The 24508-nt window shown below is 37.9% G+C and overlaps 1 protein-coding gene across 1 annotated transcript in view; it reads right to left on the bottom strand.

The window, feature by feature from the left end:
- Nucleotides 1-24508, bottom strand: part of GREB1L (GREB1 like retinoic acid receptor coactivator) — a 261369-nt gene that overhangs the window by 58211 nt on the left and 178650 nt on the right. Inside the window, exons 8-13 of the mRNA XM_032654275.1 lie at nt 12082-12210; nt 9010-9126; nt 8295-8414; nt 7130-7267; nt 5317-5502; nt 796-1122 (exon numbers count right to left, since the gene is read on the bottom strand). Of these exons, the coding sequence (XP_032510166.1) occupies nt 796-1122; nt 5317-5502; nt 7130-7267; nt 8295-8414; nt 9010-9126; nt 12082-12210 (1017 nt within the window). The remainder of the gene's footprint in view (nt 1-795; nt 1123-5316; nt 5503-7129; nt 7268-8294; nt 8415-9009; nt 9127-12081; nt 12211-24508) is intronic.

The raw sequence follows: 24508 nt of genomic DNA on the forward strand, positions 1-24508 counted from the left end.
TTAAAAGACTCGGGAGGAATGTGAAAAACCTTTAAAAAGTTGTGTCTGCATGGCTACTATGAATATCAGTCTTAAAAATATAAACTTATGTTGTTTTTTTACTAATGAAAATTAGAAAATGAATATGTTACACTTTCTGATGAAGCTTTTTAAAAGAAATATGTATCACAGAGAGATGGGCAGGTGGGTTTGGTCAAAGCAAGAGGGCTTGGCCCCTTTGCTAGGAAGAGGTGAGAGCCATTCACTGAGAGGAGAAAAGCAAAATTTGGTCCAAATGGCAACTCAGCAAAATTTGGTCCAAATGGCAACTCAGGACGGTGCCTGATAGAAAATCAGCACCAGAAACAAAAATCCATTTTGTAACATACCAACTTTCTGAACGTTTTCTTTAGGGTCAATGTTATAACATTAAATATCCTCTTAGTGAAGAGGTGAATATATGAGCTAAGTTCCTGGCAAATATGATTAACTGGCTTAAACCACCTGTGGCAGTGGCTTTATCACATGCTAGAGTGGTAACATTTCCAAAACATCTTAAGGACAGAAGTTACATGAGACAAGGGTATCTGTTACTAGGGTGTGCTTTGAAATAATGCTCCCACAACCAGCTGAGAGGGACAACAGCCAAACTAAGGGCTATAAAAATCTGATCTGAGGAGCAAAGGAAAAGTTAAAATTAGGAGGAAGCACCCAAGTTGGAGCCCTTGACCAGAGATTAATTACATGGATGCCTGAAACACCCCCACCACGTCCATACAAATGGACGGATGATGAATGAATGAAAAAGTTACTCACCTAATACTACCACACAAAACTCATTTCCTCTGATTTTCGATGCACAAATTGTCACAACATAATCTGGTAGTTTTTGATAGTGTCTCATTTCACTGAGAGTCCTCAATGTCTCTGAAATGCCCTCCGCCAAGGAGTTCTGGGTCACAATCACATGAACCAAGTCTTGAGATACACTGGCAATTAACCTAGCCAGCCAGGGGAGTTGTCCTGGTGACACGGGCGTGCACTGACCACCCATCTGCAGGGCTCTCTCTCTCAGAGTAAATTCCTGCATAGCTTTCAGGATAATTTGCTCAAATTCTTCCCTGAGAGGTATCTGATCAGGACCTAAATTGAAGAGAATTACAGCTAGAAATTTTTTTTTTTTTAAATCACAGCTAGAAAAGACACACACACACACACACACACACACACACACACACATCAGAGTGCAGTCTATTCCAGCTGGCAAATAAGCTCTTTTTCCTCTAGTGGCCTCAAGTATACTGCCTCTACTAACCATTTTCCATTGCTAAATTACCTTCTCTCTTTTTTGTTTGCCTTGATACACATTTATTTTAAAATGCAGACTTCTATTCTTGATATCTTTAAAAGAAGATGTGCTCAGAGACAGTAGCAATTCCATTGTATGCCTTGGGAGATGGTCACTGAAGGTGGTATTTTTGTTGACATATTAAACTTGGCGTTACAGAAATAGTTAATGACTAATGAAGCAAGAAGCTAACCTACTGGTATATAATCAGCTTCAGGCTTCATTCATTTCTCATTTTATTCATAGGTGCCTTAGAAAAACATTTTAATGTATTGCCTCTATACCTAATTTTGAGAATACTGTCCACGAGGAAAACTAAGTTTAATTATTTTTCACTCCCAATGTATATTTAGGCAGTTCCACACTTTCCCCAGATAGAGAATGCTCTCATCACCTAGTTACTCCCCAGGGTTCTGGGTTAAGAATGGCATGTGGCCCTCTTCCCTGGCCGAGGTTATGGTTAAGCTTACGTGGGTGATCTATGGTCCCTGGAATTAGAGGTATTTTGTTTCTCTTTAGAAACTCAACCAGTCTTTTTTGTTTTTTTGTTTTTTGGCCGAGCCGCGCAGCTTGTGGGATCTTACCTTCCCTACCAGGGATCGAATCCACACCCCCTGCATTGGAGGCACAGAGTCTTACTCACTGGGCCGCCAGGGAAGTCCCTCAACCAGTCTTTGAGACAAAATAAGCAAGTCAGTGTCTGGCATCCAAGTGACACAAATGAATTCCTACACTTAGTTTAAATTGAAACCGGCAAGACTGTTCACTCCTGCTACTCAAAGGCATTTCTTTTGCTGTGTGGACCTGAGATTTGAAACTCATCCTCCTGAAACAGATATAGACCCCCTCAGTGTCTGTGATCTGAGATCAAGCAATAGCTTCAGAATCCAAAGCCAAAATCCCCTTGCAAAGAATACAGGGATGAGGGACTGGACTTCTGTATGAGAATGAGGCACCTGAGTGAGTCAGAAACCTTTCCTTCCTCTAACAGGGGTTTAAGTGGCCTCCCTGGACCCTGTCCATATTCTCAGGGAAAGTAAAAAAAAGAAATGCAACTTTAGTAATGGATAGGATAAGGAAAATTAAATATCATACATTTTAAAAATAAACAATTTTAATTGGAAAAAAAGTTTTTTCCAGGATTGGTTGGAGCCAGAGGGAAGCAGGAAAGAGGGCAAGAAAATGGCAATACATGGAAAGAGGGCAAGAAAATGGCAATGCTTACATTGTGTTTATGTTTCTGTGCCTTCCCCAATCCCTTACTAGTGGATGCCTTATTATCACCTGGGAGCCACCAAAGCTTCTGATCTTCATTTAACTTTATCAAATTAGCACCACGGTTCGTGGCCACTGAGTACACACTTAGTAGTGAGCTCAAAGCGCAAGATCTGTACTGACTGCATGGAGAAGAAGGGAAGATGGTCATGAACTTAAAGCTTTCTTCCATCAGAACAAATGACAGCTCAGAAGCATGTGGCTGTGACTTCTCCAGTTCCCTCCTGCCTCTCATAGACAATCTGAGGAGGCTGGTTAATAGATGTGTCCATAAGGCCCCCTCCAAACCACCATAGAGTAACATTTTCTGTTAGGCAGCATAATTAATTCCAAATACGAAGGCATTCTGGGAAAATAAAATATCAAACATGTTCATAGCGTTCTCGGTTGCCTTAAAACTCACTTTTACAGAGTTTTGACTGAATTACTGTTAGGAATTGAGAAATGGAGGAAAATGTATCAAAGTTTAAATGAGGTAAGAAACTTTTTAGAGTAAATTGCCCTGCTTCCAATCATCTCCCGTCATTTCTGCATCCTTAGCCTTTACAGCTAAATTGCAGGAGCCTTTTCTCCACTTTTCACAAGCTTGATAATATATAGTAATTTTTTTTCTTCAGATGCTTATCTCCAGTAACTCAGTGTAGCCCAGGCATCAGGTCCGAAGGCTTTTCAGATAGAGCCACCATAATAGGAAAAGACAAGGTTCCAATAGACTCAGAGTCCTCCGAGAATCTCTGGATTTGCTGATTTCATTATCTACTTCAAAAGATTTTCAGATTGTGAAATAACAGAGACTTTTTTTAAAAGTGATTGTAGTGGAAAGGTCTGTTCTTTCTGAAAAATCTTGCTTTTCTTCTTCTCTGTTACCTTCAGATAACTGAGCTATCCAAGTATTACACCTGTCCTTTTAGAAGTTTGGATTTATTTTTTCTAATGTCAATTTATAATCTTTAGCATATGTGAAAATATTCTTGCTGCCTTCTTCAAAACTTCTGAAGGCAAAAAAAAAAAAAAAAAAAAAAAAAAATTAAGGACTCCAGAAGAGTTAAAGAGAAGAGATGTCTCAATGTACAAAATTTAGATTAAGAAAAAGAAATATCTATTTATGTTGGACATTGAGAGACATAATTAATTGGTTGCAAGTAAAACCCTGGAGAGAACTGATCCTGCAAGGCAGAGAAGAGTTTTGTCTAATTGAATGGAGATTGTTCTATTTTTTAAGAAAAGAGCTTTTACTAATTTAAGGAAAGAGGTTTTGTTTTGACCATTTAGTTCCTTTAATTAACTTGGACTTTGACTATTTAAATTGGTATTGAGATTTTTAAAAATGCTATACTGATAGGATTGGTTAACTAAAATAGCATTGCTTTATGTGGCCTTGTATAACTGATTCTGGATACATCTAGAAGCTAGTTTTTCATCTTGGAACACAGTTGAAAGTCAGTATGTATCAATTAAAATGATGACATCAAATGTCAGACCCGGGAGATTTTTATAATTTTACTACCTACTAATAAAAATGATTAGCAAGTCCTAGATTTATCATGAAAGTGGCTCATGAGATACCTGAAGCCTTGCAAGTTTCAAAAGCCTGTGTCAAAGCAGATCCCATGTCAAAGGAGATTCCATGTCAAAGCAGGCCTTTGGGCTCTCAGGGTACTAAGAGTTGCAGCCATGATTGCTAGCTGATGCTCCAAAGACTGAAGCTGAAGCTTGTGTGTGTGTGTGTGTGTGTGTGTGTGTGTGTGTGTGTGTGTGTGTGTTTAACACTGTTTGGCCCATGTTTTTTATTATTTAACACCAAAGTATTTAAAATCATTTAAAAAATTCACAAGAGTGCAGATAAAATTTTTAATGTGTAATTTCACATCTTTAACATTTTCCTAAGTAAATCAGTGGTTTGAAGTCCTGGAGTAGGTATATAATTAGGCTGCATATTAGATGGCCTACTGCAGTTTGCAAAATAAAGGACATTGCAATGTAAATGCTGCGGAGCCACTAAAGTACTGTCAGGGCACCTGCATACACCCACTGTGGGGCTCAGGAGGAGATATCAAATAGAGGAAGTGAGGGTTCATGACCTAGGTATCCCCTTACCCTAAAGCTCAGAAAACCTTCCAGGGAGGTCCAAGTTACTACCTGAATGAAAGGAAGCAGTTTGGGACTACATCAAAGGGATGGAGCTGGAGAAGAAAAAAATGGGTGTAGGGGCAGTGATAAACAAGATAAAAAGGCTAAGTGGAAAATAATTGTCTAACACAATGGCTACATTTGCATTCCAGATGGTAGCTGCACTTTCAGAAAGGTGGCTTGGCCTGACTCACAAGGGAGGTACCCATGGCACAGCCCTTGGACAGTCTGCCTACATCAACTACTTTGGAGACTTTAGGACCATTATGGCACTGGACACCAGGTGGAGCAATTTATCTCTTCTAGGACCCAAAGAAGCAAAGCCAGCAGCAAGGGAGGCTAGATCTGAGAGAAATAGGGGGGAGAAAAAGAAATAGGAAAGAGAAGGAAAGGAGTAGGAAAGAAATGGAGGAGAGGAAAGGGAAAAGCCATAGAGAATGGGGTTGAAGAAAAAGAATGTTAGACGTGAAAGAGGGGAAAGTAAGAGGTGGATAAATGTGAGAAAGTGGGTAAGAAAGGAAAAAAGTATGTTCCAAAAAAGAATAGAAATCGTCGCCATCAAATGATTATTGAAAATTGCTTACCCAGCCGCACGAGATACTGTATTGTCAGAAGAATCATGTTTTCCACACTCAGGAGTTGGCTGCCAGTCAAACCTAACTGTTCCAAATCTTTGTTTTCCAACTGTGGAATCTTGTAGCAATTCACCAGCAGAGGACTCACAACAATGTCACCAACATTTCCATAGAAATAGGGTAAAGTGCCATAGCCTGCCCCAATAGAAGCAGGTCAGTAAAGTTCAACATTTCTTTTTGAGGTCCAACCAGGTATATTTGCTCAGCTAGGATCAACGATGCTTAACAAAGTTCCCTGCCCTTTGAGATGGTTACCAAACAAATCACTCAAATATATCAATCCCAGGGAATTCATGCAAATGCTCTAAATTCTACCCTTTCATTAAATCAGAAGAACAGGAAGCAAAATACTCTAATTATATTAATACTCAAACTATATTATATAAGAGACATGTTAATATTATATCTCTGACATAGAGGACTGATGAGAGTTTGCAGAAACATCTCTGTACCCTTTGTAAAACTGCAAGAATAAAATGTTTTCAGATAAAATTCCTGATCAAGTTTCTTTCCAGAAAAGAAGTCAGAAAACAAACAAACAGACAAGCTAAAATAACATGTGTCACTTCTTGAGGTTTTCTTTTAAAACGTTTTAAGCTAAATTCATTGATCAATAGCAATATTCTTCCAGTTGCAGGGACTTGGAGGTTCTTACTCTTTTGGCTGTCTTAGCCATTTTTGTTGTGTTCTCTTCCTAATTGTCAGTAAACAGCCTTAAATCATCTTAGAAGTAGATAGGACACAGATGTGTTGAAAATACACCCTGTATTGGTGGTAAGGTGAAGAGAACAGTCCCTCTGTGAGTCTTTCTAAAAGGCAGACACCAAAGGGTCCTCATGTTTTATGTATCTTTCCAAGGCTTAGTTGCACTGTGCATGCAATTCAAATGTTCAGTAAGAACTTCCTGACTATATGGAATTTAAACAACTGGGATTCCCCCTAGTGCCTATAGGTCCAGGAGCAGTGGATAGGGCAGTCTGATAAAGAACAGGGCTCAAAGCGAAACCATCCATGTCTGGCTCAAGCCAACTGCAAGAAACAGATAACACCTCACATAGACATACCATAAAGATCTAGTGGGCTTAAACACCCTATCTGTTTAGTCCCGAAGGTAAAGCCGGCAGTCTTCTTCTTCTGGCCTAGGCTAGCCCCCCGACGAGGGCACTCTTGATGTGGGTATGAAAGGCTCTAAATTAGTCATGGAATCTAGGGACCCCTACATTTCTACACCTCCACTTATAGAGAGCTTGGAAAGGCTCTCACTCCTAAATGCTTCCCCATGGTTTAGATCTGCAGCTCTGGGGCCTCTTGGTTCTCCCAAGTGGGGCCTCTTTGCTGGCTCAGTTTGTTCCTTTTCTCTGCCGTTTGGCTCCCTTTGACTGAAATGAGCCCTCCCCAACCTTGTCTGCTCTCATCCACCCCTCAGCTCCCCAGCTGAAACATCACCTCTGAGATGATGGAGAGTTTGGCTGTGAACCTCTAGACTGCCCCACTAAACAGTGCTCCTTGTGGGCAAAAAGACTTTGCCTTAAAAAAAAAAATAAAAAAAAAAAAAAAAAAAAAAAAAAAAAAAGACTTTGCCTTATTCCCAACTTCTAGTCCCATGTTTAGGATATCATGAAGGAGCTGATCAATAAGTGCTTAAAGAATTAATAGATGGATCAATGAATACCTTCATGAACACATGAATAGACACGCAGTGAAATGGAGGATTGTTCCTAGATTCCAGCAGACACAGGCAACTTGGAATTCCTTTCCTTACCTATCAGGATTACTGGTCTAACTCCTGAGTTACTCAGCAGATTTTCAGGAACAATTACAGTTTCCCCTGCAGGAATGGGTCGAGGTTGTAAAATTCCAGTTAATGGGGTCTGTGGAACTGGGGCAGATAAAAGGGACTCTGGAAAAAAAGTTGTTTGACAAGAAGGATTAGATAGGAAGGATAAATGAAATATAGTTGAAATCAACACAGCGTTATTACTTTTAATATGCAAGTTTTATAAGTCTAATGGCTTTTTTATTAAAGTAATTTGTGTTTATTGTATAAAATAAGTGAGAAAAACAAACAAAAATATCAACCATTATCAAATCGTCTGGAGATAACTACTATTTAGCATTTTGGCAGATTTTCCTTCTAGTTGTTTTTCCACATACAGTATTTTGGATTCTGTTTTGTATTTTATCTCCCCCACCCTAGATTATCAAGGCATATCTACTCATTACAGAAAATGTGAAAAGTATAGAAAAGTGAGAATAAGGATAAATTCATCATTAATCAGTACTACCTAGAGGCAACCACAGTAACATACCGGCATAATTCTTTCTGTATTTATCATTTCTCTGTAGATTTTAGAATCATTTTTTAAGCAAATGTAAATTTTTAAAGAACCCCATCTATGTCTTAGAATTGGTATATTTACATTTGTCTGTGTTTCATACAGCAAGGTAGATGAGCATTTGAACATTTAATTGTAAGTACCAAACGGCCACAGCTTGGATATTATAAAGGAGAACCAGTTGGTTTTTCAGAATTCTAGTCACAGACTGAACCACCCAATTCATAAATAATACTTATAGGTCATATAACGAACCAGATCATAGGAGGATACATCAAATACCACTATTGGCAAAGCAAGTTCATTTACGCTCTATAATGGTGGATTGGTAGCATCACGCCCTACATAAAGAGTGGTTTATTGATACTATAGTGTAAAACAAAGACAGATGGTGAATCAAGATCTTTTGTGATGGTACATGTGCTTATAGGGATGGCAGATGTGATGGGGACAAAATATTAGCTGCTATAGTACTGGACACAAAAGTTAGTTAAGGAAATTTATTTTCAAGGGTTCATGGAAAGAACGAGAGTAGCAGATACCTTTGTTAATTTAAGGAAACTTAAAACCCATCTTCTGTTGAAATCTTACCAGTTCTTGAAAGAGGGCGAACTGCAGGAATAGGTACAACTAAACCAGATTGGGGGACAGGTGACCCAGGATACCATCCTCGGTGTCGTTTCTTTGGTGGTCCAGAAATGAACATGGTAGCTGAATACAAAAAGAAAGATGAGCCTTGTCCTTAGTAATGGAAGAAGGGAAAGAAGCCAAAGTAACATAGGACCTTTACTATGATTATACTCAGGAAGTTGAAGTCACTTTTCTAGACGTAAAGATAAAGTTAGAAAAAGTCACACACTAACAGCACTAACAGCTGCAGGCTGTTTTACAATGTACCATTTCACCCAGATTATTTCATCTGATTCTATCAACAACCCTGTGAAGTTGTAGGACAACTACTTTGTTATACCCATTCTGTAGATGGTGAAAGGAAGGCTCACATTTACCCAGTGTCACACACAGAGAGGAACTTTGAACCCTGCACTTTGGTCATCAAAGCCCATGGCTTTTCAAGACCCTTCTTATATATTTGTTTCAATGTTATTCCTCGGTAGGCCCACCCTTGTAGAATCACCAAGATATGTTAATCATAATTGTTCATACCAATCATAAATTTTCAAAACATTGTACGAGAAGCTAAGGAAAAACTGGGAGTGTGCTGCCAGATAATTAATCATTCCAAACTCTCTGGAGCACTTCTTCCATAATTAAGTGTTATTTCAAAACTCTAAGATGGGTATTGTACCTTGGTCTCCTGAGGCAAAGCTAGGTCTTGGTGACAAAGAGTAATTCCCTGGGCGGGCTGGAGTGGAGCTAGACGCACTGCTCTTTCCTCCATGGCTACTGTTTCCATTAGCAGCATCTGTGGTACACAAGAGGAGCCACTCAGAACAGAGTCTGGGCAGGACACTGCTTTCTGTGATGCTGCAACCATATGACAAACCTCACATAGGATTCAAAGAAATCCAACTGACAGAACAGCCCAGTTGTACGGAGCCAACTACAACCATCTGAGTAGTACTTTAACTAACATGAAATGTCACCCAAAATAATTTTCTAGTACCCCAAGAGATCTTTTAGAATTATTTTCAGTGAAGTCTTTGGAGATGGTGGGTAGAAAACTTTTTTTTTTCTTACCTTTTATCATGGAAAATTTCAAACATATATAAAAGCAGAGAGAATGGTATATAAACTATGTACCCATCACCCAGCTTCAACACTTACCAACATGTGGCCAATCCTGCTTTACATATACTCCCTATCTTCCCCCCCCACCCACAGACACACATATGGGCTCTGGATTATTTTGAAGCAAACTCATTTGTCATATCATTTCATCCATAAATACTTTTGTATGTGTTTCTAAAAGAAAAGGACTCTTAAAAAAACATAACCGTGATCTTTTTTATACTTAAAATTAACAATGATCAATAATTTCTTAATATCAAATATCCCATCAGTATTCAGATTTCTCCCAATCAGCTCAGAAATGGCTTTTTACATTTCTTGTTCAATCCGGGGTTCAAAAAATATCTACACACTGAATTTAGTTGCTATGTCCCTTAAACCTCTTTTAATCTATAGAATTCTTCTTCTTTTTCTTTCTAACAATTAATTTGCTGAAAACCTGGCAGAATTTCTCATTTCCTGTATTTTGCTGATTGGATATTCATGGTGCCATTTGATGTCTCCTCTAATTCCTAAACTAATCATTAGATATAGATGTTTGCTCAGATTCAAGTTTGATTTTTTTGGCAAGAGTATCTCATAAGTCCTATTGTATACTTCCATTAAGAGGCACATAATGACCAGTTTTCTCTTTTCCTGGGATGTTAAGATTCAGCAGTGGGTTTAAGAGTTGTCAGCCTAATCTTCAAGTTACAAAGTTGTTCATCAGCCTCTCATCTGATGGTTTTAGCAATCATGATTACTGCCAAGATCCATAATTTCATTAATTTTTCTTCTATGCTGTAAAAACTTGGACTCAGTTTGTTCCAGTCTGTAATCTAAACAGAAGGCAGATTCTGCAAGAATTGTTGGACCAGAGTAAGAACAAAAGTGGTCTGGATAAATTATGATACCTAACTATTGGAAAGTTTCCAAGAACGATAGGTTCTCTTTCTCTTTATTTTTCTTCTACCTCTCTGACCATTTCTTTTTCTTAAACACTGAAATTTTCTACGGGTCTGCTTTTAGTTCATAGCTTGCCTTACCCTACATTTCTCCTTGGCTGACACTATTTACATGGTGATTTTAACCATATGCTGGTGGCTCAACTTTATACCATTAGTCCTGTTTTCCTCCTACGATAAATTAAATTACCGTTGAGTAGCGCCACTTGGATGCCTGATGGGTATTTCAAACTCATCATGTCCAAAATTGAACTCACAATCTCTTCCTGGGGAACCTGCTCCCCTTGCTGTATTCCCTATCTCAAGCAATGGTACTAACCATTAGCCCAGAAAGATGGACGTCAACTGAAACCCATTCTTCTGTTTTACGCTCCCATTAATCAGTCAAGTCTGCTCATTTTACATCCTGAGTAGTTCTCCAATCTGTCTCCTCCTCTCCAACCTATTTTCACCCTGGTCAAGGACCTCATCATTTCTCACCCAGACTACTGAATGACCTGCAACTTGTATTCCCAATGCTTTCTTTTTGCTGCCAAAATGATCTAGCTTAAGTTAAAATAAGACCATGTCACTCCCCTGTGCCATAAGTTATAGAGTGAAATCCATACTTCTTATCCTGACCTCCTATGACCTTTCCCTTTTCTGCCTCTTGCTCACCTCCTGCTACTCCCTGAGTTTTACATTGTATGTTTCTAACGAGTTCAAACTGCTGGAAGTTCCTGCACATGTCATGCTGCTTCTTTCCTTTCCTTTTCCTTTCAAGCTTTGCTCCTGCTTTTCCCTGAATTTGAAATGTCTTTCCCCTATTCCCTGACCAGGGTTTGAACCCACGCCCCCTGCATTGGAAGCGCGGCATCTTAACCACTGGACCACCAGGGAAGTCCCCAAGAACCCGTTCTCAATTACTCCCTAAAATGCTGGGCTAACCCCCCCTCCTCTGTGCTCCCCTAGGATATTATGTATTTATTGCAGTACACTGAAAATATCTTCTTTTAGGTTGATCTCCTCTGCAAGGTTACAAGTACATTAGAGGTCAGGGACTGAGCCTTATTTATCTTAGTATCTATCCCCAGTTCCTCAGTATAGCAGGTATCCAAGAAATTTTTATTGAACAGAATCAACCTGCTTTGTCTCCCCTGTGTGCCAAATGTCATTCACTGACTCTTCTGGATGTAACACAGAAAACACAAAGCTTTGTATAAATGTGCTTTATAGTAGACAGCCCCACTTTTGCCTTCAACTGGCAAAGAAGGAGCTTCTGTTTTCTTCTACCAAATTGTCAATTAAATTTCACACAAGTCTTTTATGGACTAGGTATTTACCAAATAAATATAAGTGAGGAGGGCTTCCCTGGTGACACAGTGGTTAGGAATCTGCCTGCCAATGCAGGGTACACGGGTTTGAGCCCTGGTCCGGGAAGATCCCACATGCCATGGAGCAACTAAGCCCATGTGCCACAACTACTGAGCCTGCATGCCACAACTATGGAAGCCCGTGCGCCTAGAGCCCGTGCTCCGCAACAAGAGAAGCCACCGCAATGAGAAGCCTGTGCACCGCAACAAAGAGTAGTCCCTGCTCGCCACAACTAGAGAAAGCCTGTGCTCAGCAACAAAGACCCAACACAGCCAAAAATAAATTTAACATAAATAAATTAAAAATATATATATAAGTGAGGAAAACATCACCTGCAGCAAAAGTCTTCCCTACAACCTGTAAAGATAAAGCCAGTGGCTTCACAACATTCTTATTCCAGGTCAGGTCCTGAGCTCCACTTAAATTGATTGCAGAATTAGCTGGACTGAGAACCGGCGAATCTTTAAAATGAAAGAGGTTGTTCAAATTAGAAACTATATATGCAGGAAGGAAGTTAATTCAACAAGAGTGAGCTGAGAGAGACTATAGTAGACTATAGAATTTCAGTTTTTCCCTTGATCTATTTTAAGAAAGTCCATTTCTCTGTACATAGGTTTTATTTTCTTTTTTATGTATTTAACAAACACTCACCAGGGGGTACTACGTGCTAGGTGCTAGTTTTAAGTTTAAGCACTTTAAATATATCAGTTCACCTAATTCCTATATGAACTCAATGAGGCTGGTACTATTACCTTAAATAATGGTAGCCATGTAACTTGGTCATATGATGTGGCATCAAGGATATCATCATGTGCCATAGTAAAACTGTCTCCACAGTTTCCCTTAAAGCCATATTTTAATGAGATATATTTATCTCTATCCAGATAAGTTTGCCATTTGAAAAATGTCATGTAAGCTAAGTCATTGCAATTTAGGGGAAAGAACTTTTCTCTGAAGAAAAGTTGCTTTAATATTTGGAATAAACTAGAATTTTTCCTTATGTAATACCAGAGACATCCAAAAGAAAATTCTTATTTGGCAGGAAAACCATATGCCATTTCAGAGGCAGGTTATGGGAGAGATAAAGCTCCAGGCAACTAGAATTTTCTGAAATGAATATAATAGACCCCAAATCCCTGACTCTACACCAACAGAACAGCTTAATCAGGTAACACAGGAAAGTGTCAAAGGGACTGTTAAAACTCTGAGAGTTTGAAAAACTCTGAGAGTATCCTGTTCTAAAGCGCAGGATACTGATGGTGCTACATTAGAAACTATCTAAAATATTAGTGCTCATGCCACAATGTGATTCCTGATACATCTGATCAGTGCTTATCATAAGAACTCAAAAGACTGAAATGGTTCCCTACTGGCTCAGAAGAGTTATGTGCCTCTCTGAGGGACTGACTTACATCAGGGAGTGATTTTAAGGTCTACAGGAAGAATAGAGGCCAGCAACTACTCATAAAAACATTATATAGGGCTTCCCTGGTGGCGCAGTGGTTGAGAGTCCGCCTGCTGACGCAGGGGGCACGGGTTCGTGCCCCGGTCCGGGAAGATCCCACATGCTGCGGAGCAGCTGGGCCCGTGAGCCATGGCCGCTGAGCCTGCACGTCCGGAGCCTGTGCTCCGCAACGGGAGAGGCCACAGCAGTGAGAGGCCCACGTACCGCAAAAAAAAAAAAAAAAACATTATAAAGTACAGGAAACTGAAGACAACCTGAGTTTTTCAGGTATTAACAGAGAATCTTACAGGACAGGAATCCCAGGTAAGTTTGACATATCACTACACAGGTTGGTTATTACGTTTCAGGTCACAAATATGTTGTTTGGTGCAAGACTAGTAGCTTACTATACTAGTTTATACCTAAAATTTTAGCATATTTCTAACAGTCCAGGTAAGCATACAGGTGAAATCTGGTTAGCAAATTATAAAGGGTGGTAACCTTTTCAAGTCAATGAATTCAAATTAGCACAAACAAATATTTAAATAATAACAAAAGTGTACAAAATCAATGTACAGAAATAAATCTTCCTATATAAAAACAATGAACAACAGATAAAAGGCCTAGGAATAAGCTTAATAAGAAATGTACACAACTATATGAAGAAAAATTTATCATATTTCTTATATAATGTCTGGGATTTGTTGTAAAACATTGAGGGAGGGAGGGAGAGAGACAGTAATACTGAAAATATGGCCATGTGTTCATAATTATTTAAGCTGGGTAATAGGTCCACAGTGATGGTCTGCGATATTATTCTCTCTATTTTTAACGTTTCTTATTAAAGATTTTTAAAAATTAAAAATTTTTTCTGAAGACCTTGAAAATAGGCCTGTACAAACATTAAGACAACCATGTTTCAGATCAGAAATATTCAATGCCAAAAAAATGCCAATCAATCTAATTTAATTCATATATTTAATATGATCCTAGGAAAATACCAACAGGTTTAGATATTATTAGAATTATTATTAGAATTATTAGTAAGTAAGCAAATTGTTTAAGTAAGCAAACTGATGTAATGTTGATATGAAAAAAATAAGCACGCAAGAATAGCAAGAAACATTCTGAAAAATAAGAGAAATGACAAGAGGCTAACATGATGATATAATAAGACTTATAAAACCACAGTCTATAAAATACTGTGGTCCTAGTGCATTAGTAGACAAACAGAACAATGGAAGAAAAAAGACAGTAAGAAGCAGATGCAAATACACATAAGAATTTAGTATAAGATAAAGGTAGCAGCCTAAAGCAGCAATGAAGATGAACCATTCAATAAACGGTGCTGTGGCAATTGGACATATAAGAAAAAAATTAAGTTGGATCTACAACTTACACCAAGTACCAAACAAAATCAAATGGACCAAAAGTAGAAACTTAAAAACTGAAGATACAGAAATAATAGGAGAAAACATGGGAGAGTCAATTATCACCTTGAAACGGAAAAGGCGAAACTATTGTTCAAAATGCAGAAGCCATAAAAAATTTACGTATTCAGCTACATAAAACTTAAAAAATTCTGTATGACAAAGCACACTATATATGCAAACAGTAGCTAGAAGAGAGCTGGAGTGACGATACTAATACCAGAAAAAATAGACTTTAAGAAAATATTATTACTAGAGAAGAAAAAGGACATTTTATAATGATAAAAGTGTCAATCCACCAGGAAGACATAACAATTATAAAAATATAAACATATAAACAACAGAGCCCCAAATTCATGAAGCAAATCCTGACAAAACTGAAGAGAGAAATAGGCAATTTGATGATAACAGTTTGAGACTTCAGTACCCCACTTTCAATAATAGATAGAATAATTAGGGAGACAGTCAAGAAGGAAATAGAAGACTTGAGCAGGACTATAAACCAATTAGATGTAACTGATATCACCAGAACATTCCCTGAACAAAAGCAGAATATACATTCTTTTCTAGTGCACAGGAAACATTCTCCAGGATAGACAATATGTTAGGTGATAAAACTAGCCTCAATAAACTTAAAAGAATTAAAATCACACAAAATACAATCTCTAACCTCAGTGGAATCAATAACGAGGAAATTTGAGAAATTCACAAATTTGTGGCAATTAAACAATGCATTACTAAATAACCAATAGATCAAAGAAATCACAAGGGGAATTAGATATCACTTTAAGATAAATGAAAATGAAAACATGACAACTGAAAACTTATGAGATACTGTTTAAAAAGTGCTTAGAGGAATATTTATGGCTGTAAATGCCTATATTAAAAAGGGGGACTTCCCTAGCGGTCCAGTCAGTGGTTAGGACTCAGCACTTTCACTGCCATGGGTCCCTGTTCAATCCCTGGTTTGGGAACTAAGATCCCACAAGCTGTGCAGCATCGCCAAAAAAAAAAAAAAAGGAAGAAAGGGCGGAAGATCTAAATAGATATTTCTCCAAAAAAGACATACAGATGGCCAAAAAGCACATGAAAAGATGCTCAATATCGCTAATTATTAGAGAAATGCAAATCAAAACTACCAAGAGGTATCACCTCACACCAGTCAGAATGGCCATCATAAAAATGTCTACAAACAATAAATGCTGGAGAGGGTGTGGAGAAAAGGGAACCCTCCCACACCGTTGGTGGGAATGTAAATTGGTACAGCCACTACGGAGAACAGTATGGAGGTTCCTTAAAAAACTAAAAATAGAGTTACCATATGATCCAGCAATCCCCACTCCTGGACGTATATCTGGGGAAAACCATAATTTGAAAAGATACATGTACCCAATATTCATTGCAGCACTATTTACAATAGTCAAGACATGGAAGCAGGGCTTCCCTGGTGGCGCAGTGGTTGGGAGTCTGCCTGCCGATGCAGGGGACGCGGGTTCGTGCCCCGGTCTGGGAAGATCCCACATGCCGTGGAGCGGTTGAGCCTGTGAGCCATGGCCGCTGAGCCTGCGCGTCCGGAGCCTGTGCTCCGCAACGGGAGAGGCCACAACAGTGAGAGGCCCGCATACCGCAAAAAAAAAAAAAAAAAAAAAAAAAAAAAAAAGACATGGAAGCAACCTAAATGTCCATTGACAGATGAGTGGATAAAGAAGATGTTGTACATATATACAATGGAATATTACTCAGCCATAAAAAAGAATGAAATAATGCCATTTGCAGCAACATGGATGGACCTAGACATTATCACACTAAGTGAAGTAAGTCAGAGAAAAACAAATATCATATGATATCACTTGTATGTGGAATCTAAAACAATGATACAAATGAAATTATTTACAAAACAGAAACAGACTCACAGACTTAGAAAACAATTTATGGTTACCAAAGGGAAAGGTACAGGGGGAGGGGTAAATTAGGGGTTTGGGATTAACATATGCACACTGCTAAATATAAAATAAATAATCAACAAGGACGTACTCTATAGCACAGGGAACTCTACTCAATATTCTGTAATAACTTAAATGGGAAAAGAATCTGAAAAAGAATAGATATATGTATAACTGAATCACTTTGCTGTAAATCTGAAACTACCATAACATTGTAAATCAACTATACTCCAATATAAAATAAAAATTAAAAAAGTAAATAAATGAAAAGGAAGAAAATCTCAAGTAAAAAGAAGTAAGAAAAGTAAACTAAACCCAAAATAAGTAGAAGAAAGGAAATAATAAAGACTAGAGCAGAAATGAATGAAGTAGGTAATAGAGAAACAATAGTGAAAATTGGCAAAACCAAAAGTTTGTTCTTTGAGTAGATCAACAAAATTGACAACACTTTAGCCAGACTGACCAAGAAATAAAGAGAAAAGATGTAAATTACTAAAATCAAGAGTGAAAAAGAGGGCATTGCTAGCAAACTTACAGAAATAAAAAGAATTATAGAGGAATACTATGAACAATTGTATGCCTTTGTTATGGACTGAATTGTGCCCCTGTCCCCACAAATCATATGTTGAAGCCCTAATCTCTAGTACCTTAGAATGTGACAGTATATAGAGTCCTTAAAGAAGTAATTAAGGTTAAATAAGGTCATACGGGTAGAGTTCTAATCTAATATGACTGGTGTCCTTTAAAAAAGAGGAAGAGACAACAGGGACGTGCATGCACAGAGGAAAGGCCACGTGAGGATATAGCAAGAAGGCAGCTGGTTATCTACAAGCCAAGGAAAGAGGCCTCAGAAAAAAAAAACACCCTGCTGCACCTTGATCTTGGACTCGCAACTTCCAGAGCTGTGAGAAAATAAATTTTTGTTGTTTAAGCCACTCAGTCTGTGCTATTTTGTTATGGCAGCCCTACTTAACTCATAAAGACATCAAATTAGATGACTCAGATAAAATGGACAAAAAGGAAATACTAAGGAATACACTATAAAACTACTAAAGCTAATACATGAATTAACCAAAGTTGCAGGACACAAGATCAATATACAAGTCAATTGTATTTCTATGTACTTGCAATGAACAACACAAAAATAAAATTAAGATAAAAGTTCCATTTACAATAGCATCAGAAAAAATAACTACTTAGGAATAAATTTAGTAAGAGAAGTGTAAAACTTATACTTTGAAAACTATAAAACATTGTTAGAAGAAATTTTTTAAGACCTAAATAAATGGAAAGACATTCCATGCTCATGGATTGGAAGACTTAATATTGTTAATACAGCAATACTCCTCAAATTGTTCTACAGATTCAATGGATTCAGCAAGCCATACCAAAATTCAAGCTGGTTTCTTTGTAGAAATTGACAAGTTAATTCTAAAATTCATATGGAAATGCAAGGGGCCCAGAATAGCCAAAATAATCTCAAAAAAGAAAAGCAAAGCTAGAGGATTCATACTTACCCATTTTGGAACTTCATACAAAGCTACAATTATCAATCAGTGCAGCATTGGCATAATGAAAGATGTACAGATCATCAGAATAGCATTGAGAATCCAGAAATAAAACCTTACATTTAATGGGCAAATGAATTTTGAAATGAGTGAGTGCCAAGAAAATTCAATGTATTAAAAAATAGTCTTTTCAACAAATGTTATGGGAAAACTGGATATCCACATGCATAAGGATAAAGTTGGACCTCTTCCTCACACCATGTATAGAAATTAACCAAAAATGGATTATAGCTCTAAATGTAAGAGTTAAAACTATAACACTCTTAGAAGAAAACATAGCAGTAAATCTTCATGGCCTTGGATTAGGCAATGGTTTCTTAGATGTGACACCAAAAGTACAAGCAACAAAAGAAAAAAAAATAGATGAATTGGACTTCATCATGATAAAAAAAAATTTGTGCTTCAAAGGACACCATCAAGAGAGTAAAGAGACAACTCATAGAGTGGGAGAAATATTTGTAACTCATATATCTGGTAAAGGACTTGTATCCAGAATGTATAAAGAACTCTTACAACTCAATAATAGAGAGACAAATAACCCAACTGAAAAATGGGCAAATGATTTGCAATAGACACTTCTCCAAAGAAGATGTACAGATAGGCAATTAGCACATGAAAACATGCTCAACATCATTAGCCATTGGAGAAACACAAATCAAAACCACAATAAGATACTACTTTACACCCACTAGGATGGCTAAAACAAAACAAGACAGACAATAACAAGTGTTGACCAGGATATGGAGAAATTGGAACCCTCACACATTACTGGTAGGAATGTAAAATGGTGCAGCCACTTTGGAAAATAATTCCTCAAATGGATAGACACAGAGTTACCATATGACTCAGCAATTCCACTCCTAGCTATAAAATGAGAGGGAAGTGAAAACACATGTACACATGGGTACAGACAAAAATCTGTACCCAAATGTTCATAGCAGCATTATTCATAATAGCCCCAAAGTAGAAACAACCTAAATGTCCATCAACAAATAAATGGAAAAATAAAATATGGTATATCCATAAAATGGGATATTTCAGCAGCAAAAAGGAATGAAGTACTGATACATGCTACAACATGGATGAACCTTGAAAACATTATGTCAAGTGAAAAAAGCCAGTCACAAAAGGCCATATGCTGTAAGCATGCAGTCAGAAAGCACAGTTAGGCATTAGGTAAGGTCAGAGTTAACTTTCCAAAATGTAAATCCTTTTATGTTATTCCCTAATCTTTACCACCTTGCACATGCTTCTATTCTTGAATTTATCAGGTATGGTGACATTGGCATATTCAGCATTTAACACTAGTGGTTTTGATTATCTGGGAGCAGCCCCAATGTCCAAAACGCAATAGCCTGTGATCTTGCTCAGACATGAATCTGAACTGTAGGCTGTTGTGCAGAATCTGGTGCTTAGATAGTGAGTAAGCAGCTGATTGCCCAGCATCTGTATCTCACCAAGGCCTGATTATCTCTACTAGTGAACTTGTAAGCACTGGAGGATTTGCAAACTTGGAAAATTCCTTGAGCAAGTCACACCTCTATGCTCTATGTTGTAGGAGTTTGTAATTTCCTATTTTTGCCACTAGGTCATGAGCTCCTTGAGGGCATTCCCAGCTCCTGGCACAATGTCAGCCACATCATGGTTAAAGAAATAGAGTGGAAAAAGAGAAGCCAAAATGACTTCCTTATCCTCTTTATGCAATAGTTCAATAATTCTCTGTTAGTGCAAAATCACTGGGGCGGGCGGGGGGAACTTTCTAAAAAAGGGAGCAATGTGGGCCTCCCTGGTGTCGCAGTGGTTAAGAATCCGCCTGCCAATGCAGGGGACACGAATTCAAGCCCTGGTCCGGGAAGATCCCACATGCCACGGAGCAACTAAGCCCGTGTGCCACAATTACTGAGCCTGCGCTCTAGAGCCCACGAGCCACAACTACTGAGCCTGCATGCTGCAACTACTGAAGCCTGCACGCCTAGAGCCCGTGCTCCACAACAAAGAGAAGCCACCACACGAGAAGCCCATGCACCGCAACAAAGAGTAGCCCCCGCTTGCCGCAGCTAGAGAAAGCCCACCCACAGCAACAAAGACCCAACACAGCCAAAAATAAAACAAATAAATAATTTTTTTAAAAAAGGCAGCCATTTAAGTAGCAAGTTGAAAGAATCTGAATTCTGGTTTTCTCACTTAATAACTCTTTTTTAAGAAAACCAAATATTAACCTTTTCTGAGATTCTGATTCATGATCTGCAAAATGGTCCTAAAACCTACCTCTCGGTAGCGATGAACATATTTAGCAAGTGCCTAGAACACAGTAGATATTCAATAAATATTTGTCTTGCTAAATCTTAAGTGTTTTCCAGATGCTTGAGAGCTTAAATCTTTACAAGCTCTCTTTTTGCCCTTGGCACCTGTATTAAACTTAGCCTACATAATTTGCTTCTTTCCTGAGTAAAGTACTCTAGACCTATTTTCACATTCAGACTGCAATTAATGTTCTTCTAATAAGACACAATATTTCTATTAATGCATGCTGAGGCTGCATCATTTATTTGTCAGCCATATTTTACTTTTGACTCAAAAAGTAGTATTTAATTAAAACATGATAATTAAAACACAATTACCCCTATAATTAATGTTAAGTCAGATATCTTCCTAACCTGTTCTTACACTAGTCATGTTTTAAACAGCTTTATTGAGGCATAATTGACAATAAATTGCACATACTTAAGGTATGCAATCTGATAAGTTTTGACATATGTATATACTTGTGAAACCATCACCACAGTCAAAATAGTGAACACATTCAGCACCTCTAAATCTCCTTGTCATCCCTCTTTCCTGTGTTTCCCTTGCTCTAAACAATCACTGATTTGCTTTATTTATTTATTTATTTGGCCATACGGCTTGTGGGATCTTAGTTCCCCGACCAGGGATTGAACACCGGCTCCCAGCAGTGGAAGTGTAGAGTCCTAACCACTGGACTGCCAGGGAATTCCCTGAGCTGCTTTAGATTAGCTTGCATTTCCTAGAGTTTTACACAAATAGAATGATATTTTTTTTCTTTTGTCTGGCTTCTTTTGAGTGAATTATTGCCTTAATCATTTTGAAATCCATCCATATTGTTATGAATATCAATAGCTCATTACTATTTATTGAGTTGTATATAACAATTTATTTATCTGTTCACCTGGATAAACATTCACCTGGATGGACATTTGGGTTGTTTCCAGTTTTTGGCTATTACAAATAATGCTGCTATGAACATTTGTGCACAAATGTTTGTTGTATATACTCCTTTTCTCTTGGGTAAATATCGAGGAATGGAATGGCTAGACTATCTGGTAGGTGTATGTTTAACTTTTTAAGAAACTGTCAAACTGTTTCCCAAAGTGGTTTTACTATTTTACATTCTCAGCAGTGTACAAGAGTTCCTATTCCTCCACACCCACACCAACTTGGTATAGTCAGTCTTTTAATTTTAGCCATTCTAAGTATGTGGAAAATCCCATTGTTGTTTTAATTTGCATTTTCCCAATGACTAATGGTGTTAAGCATCTTTTCATGTGCTTAATTGCCATCATATATCTTTTGTGCATTTTAAAAATTAGGTTATATTTTTATAATTGAGTTTTGTTTTGTTTTGTTTTGTTTGCGGTACGCAGGCCTCTCACTGCTGCGGCCTCTCCCTTTGTGGAGCACACGCGCAGGCCCAGCGGCCATGGCCCAACGGGGGCCCAGCCGCTCCACGGCATGTGGGATCCTCCCGGACCAGGGCACTAACCCACGTCCCCTGCATCAGCAGGCGGACTCTCAACCACTGCGCCACCAGGGAAGCCCTATCATTGAGTTTTTAAAAGTCTTTTTCTGGATATGATTCCTGTATATGCTTTGCAGAGAGTTTCACCCAGGCTGAGGCTTGTCTTTTCTTTCTCTTAACAGTGTCTTCTGAGGAGCAGAAGTTTTAAATTTTAATGAAGTCTAATATATCAATCTGTTCTTTTATGGATTGTGCTTTTCATGTTGTATATAAGAAATCTTTGCCTAACCCAGGTCACAAGTATTTTTTTCTACCTTTTCCTTTAGAAGCTTTATAGTTTTCAGTTTTACATTTAGACCTATGGCCCATTTGAATTATTTTGTATGTGGTATGAGATATGGATTGAAGTTCATGTTTTTTCATATTTATATCCAAGTGTTTCAGAACCACTTGTTGATAAGGTTATCCTTTCCTCACTGTATTGCCTTCTGTCTTTGTTAAAGGTACACACGCGTGTTTGTTTCTAGACTTTCTATTCTGTCCCATTGATCTATTTGTAGAACATCTTCACACCAGTACCATGCTGTTTTGATTACTGTCACTTTATAATAATCCTTGAAATCAGGTAGTGTTAGCCTTCCAACTTTTACTTTATTTTTTCAGAGTTGTTCTGGCTATTTTAAGTAATTTGCATTTCCATATGAATTTTAGAATTAGCTTCTCAACTTCTAACAAAAGAAAAAAAAAGCCTCTGAGATTTTGGGTTGGACTGTGTTGAATCTATAGGTCAATTTGGAGAAAACTGACATCTTAACAATATTAGTCTTCCAACCCACAAACAAGAGATGTCTCTCCAATTTATTTAGGTCTCCTTTACTTTCAGCATTGTTTCCTAGTTTTCAGGGCACAGTTCTTTCATATCCTTTGTCAGATTTATCCCTAAATATTTCATGGGGTTTTTTTTGTTTGTTTTGTTTTTGTGGTACGCGGGCCTCTCACTGTTGTGGCCTCTCCCATTACGGAGCACAGGCTCCAGACGCGCAGGCTCAGCAGTATGGCTCACGGGCGTAGCCGCTCCATGGCATGTGGGATCTTCCCGGACTGGGGCACAAACCCGTGTTTCCTGCATTGGCAGGCGGACTCTCAACCACTGTGCCACCAGGGAAGCCCCCCCCCCCTTTTTTTTTCATGTTTTTAATGCTATTATAAATGGTAGTTATTTTTAAAATCTTTATTTCTTATAATGCATTGTTGATATATAGAAGTACAATTGATATTTGTATATTGATCTTGTATCCTGCAATGTTGCTAAACTCACTTAGTAGCATTTTTAGTAGCATTTTTGTAGATTTCTTTGGATTTTCTCCATAGAAAATCTACTATAAATAAAGACAGTTTTACTTCTTCATTTCCAAACTGGATGTCTTTTTTTTTTTTTTTTTCCTTGCCTGACTGCACTGGCTAGAACCTGCAGTACAATATTGAACAGAAGTAGTAAGAGCGGACATGCCTATCTTGTTCTGATCTTAGGGAGCGAGGATTTACTCTTTTATCACTAAGTATGTTAGCTGTGGGGTCTTTTTGCACATGACCATTATCAGGTTGAGGGAGTTCCCTTCTTTTCCTAGTTTGTTAAGAGTCTTTATCAGGAATAAATATTGAATTTTATCAAAGCTTTTTTCTGCGTCTGTTGAGATAATAATATGGTTTTAGTTTAGGTTGTTAACATGGTAAATTACATTGATTGGTATTCAAATGTTAAACCAATCATACATTCCTAGGATAAACTCTACTTGGTCATGATATATTATCCTTTTAACATATTGTTGGGTTCAATATGCTAAAATTTTCTTACTAAATTTTGTATTTATTTCATGAAGGATATTGGTTTGAACTTTTCTTATAATGTCTTTGATTTTGGTATCACTGTAATGCTGTCTAGAATGAGTTAGGAAGTAGTCCATTCTCTTCAATTATTTGGAAGTTTGTGTAGAACTGGTATTATTTCTTCCTTAAAGGTGGAATCTACCAGTAAAGCCATCTGGGCCTAAAGGGGTTTGTTTTTTTTTTTTAAGGTTTTTGTAGCTATTTAATTAATTTATTTTTTAACATCTTTATTGGAGTGTAATTGCGTTACAATTGTGTGTTAGTTTCTGCTTTATAACAAAGTGAATCAGCTATACATATACATATATACCCATATCTCCTCCCTCTTGCGTCTCCCTCCCACCTTCCCTATCCCACCCCTCTAGGTGGGCACAAAGCACAGAGCTGATCTCCCTGTGCTATGCCACCGCTTCCCACCAACTATCTATTTTACATTTGGTAGTATATATAAATCCATGCCACTCTCTCACTTCATCCCAGCTTACCCTTCCCCCTCCCCGTGTCCTCAAGTCCATTCTCTACATTTGTGTCTTTAATCCTGTCCTGCCCCTAGGTTCTTCAGAACCTTTTTTTTTTTTTTTTAGATTCCATATATATGTGATAGCATACGGTATTTGTTTTTCTCTTTCTGACTTACTTCACTCTGTATGACAGACTCTAGGTCCATCCACCTCACTACAAATAACTCAATTTCGTTTCTTTTTACGGCTGAGTAATATTCCATTGTATA

The sequence above is a fragment of the Phocoena sinus genome, chromosome 14, assembly GCF_008692025.1.
Source record: "Phocoena sinus isolate mPhoSin1 chromosome 14, mPhoSin1.pri, whole genome shotgun sequence".
NCBI lineage: Eukaryota > Metazoa > Chordata > Mammalia > Artiodactyla > Phocoenidae > Phocoena > Phocoena sinus.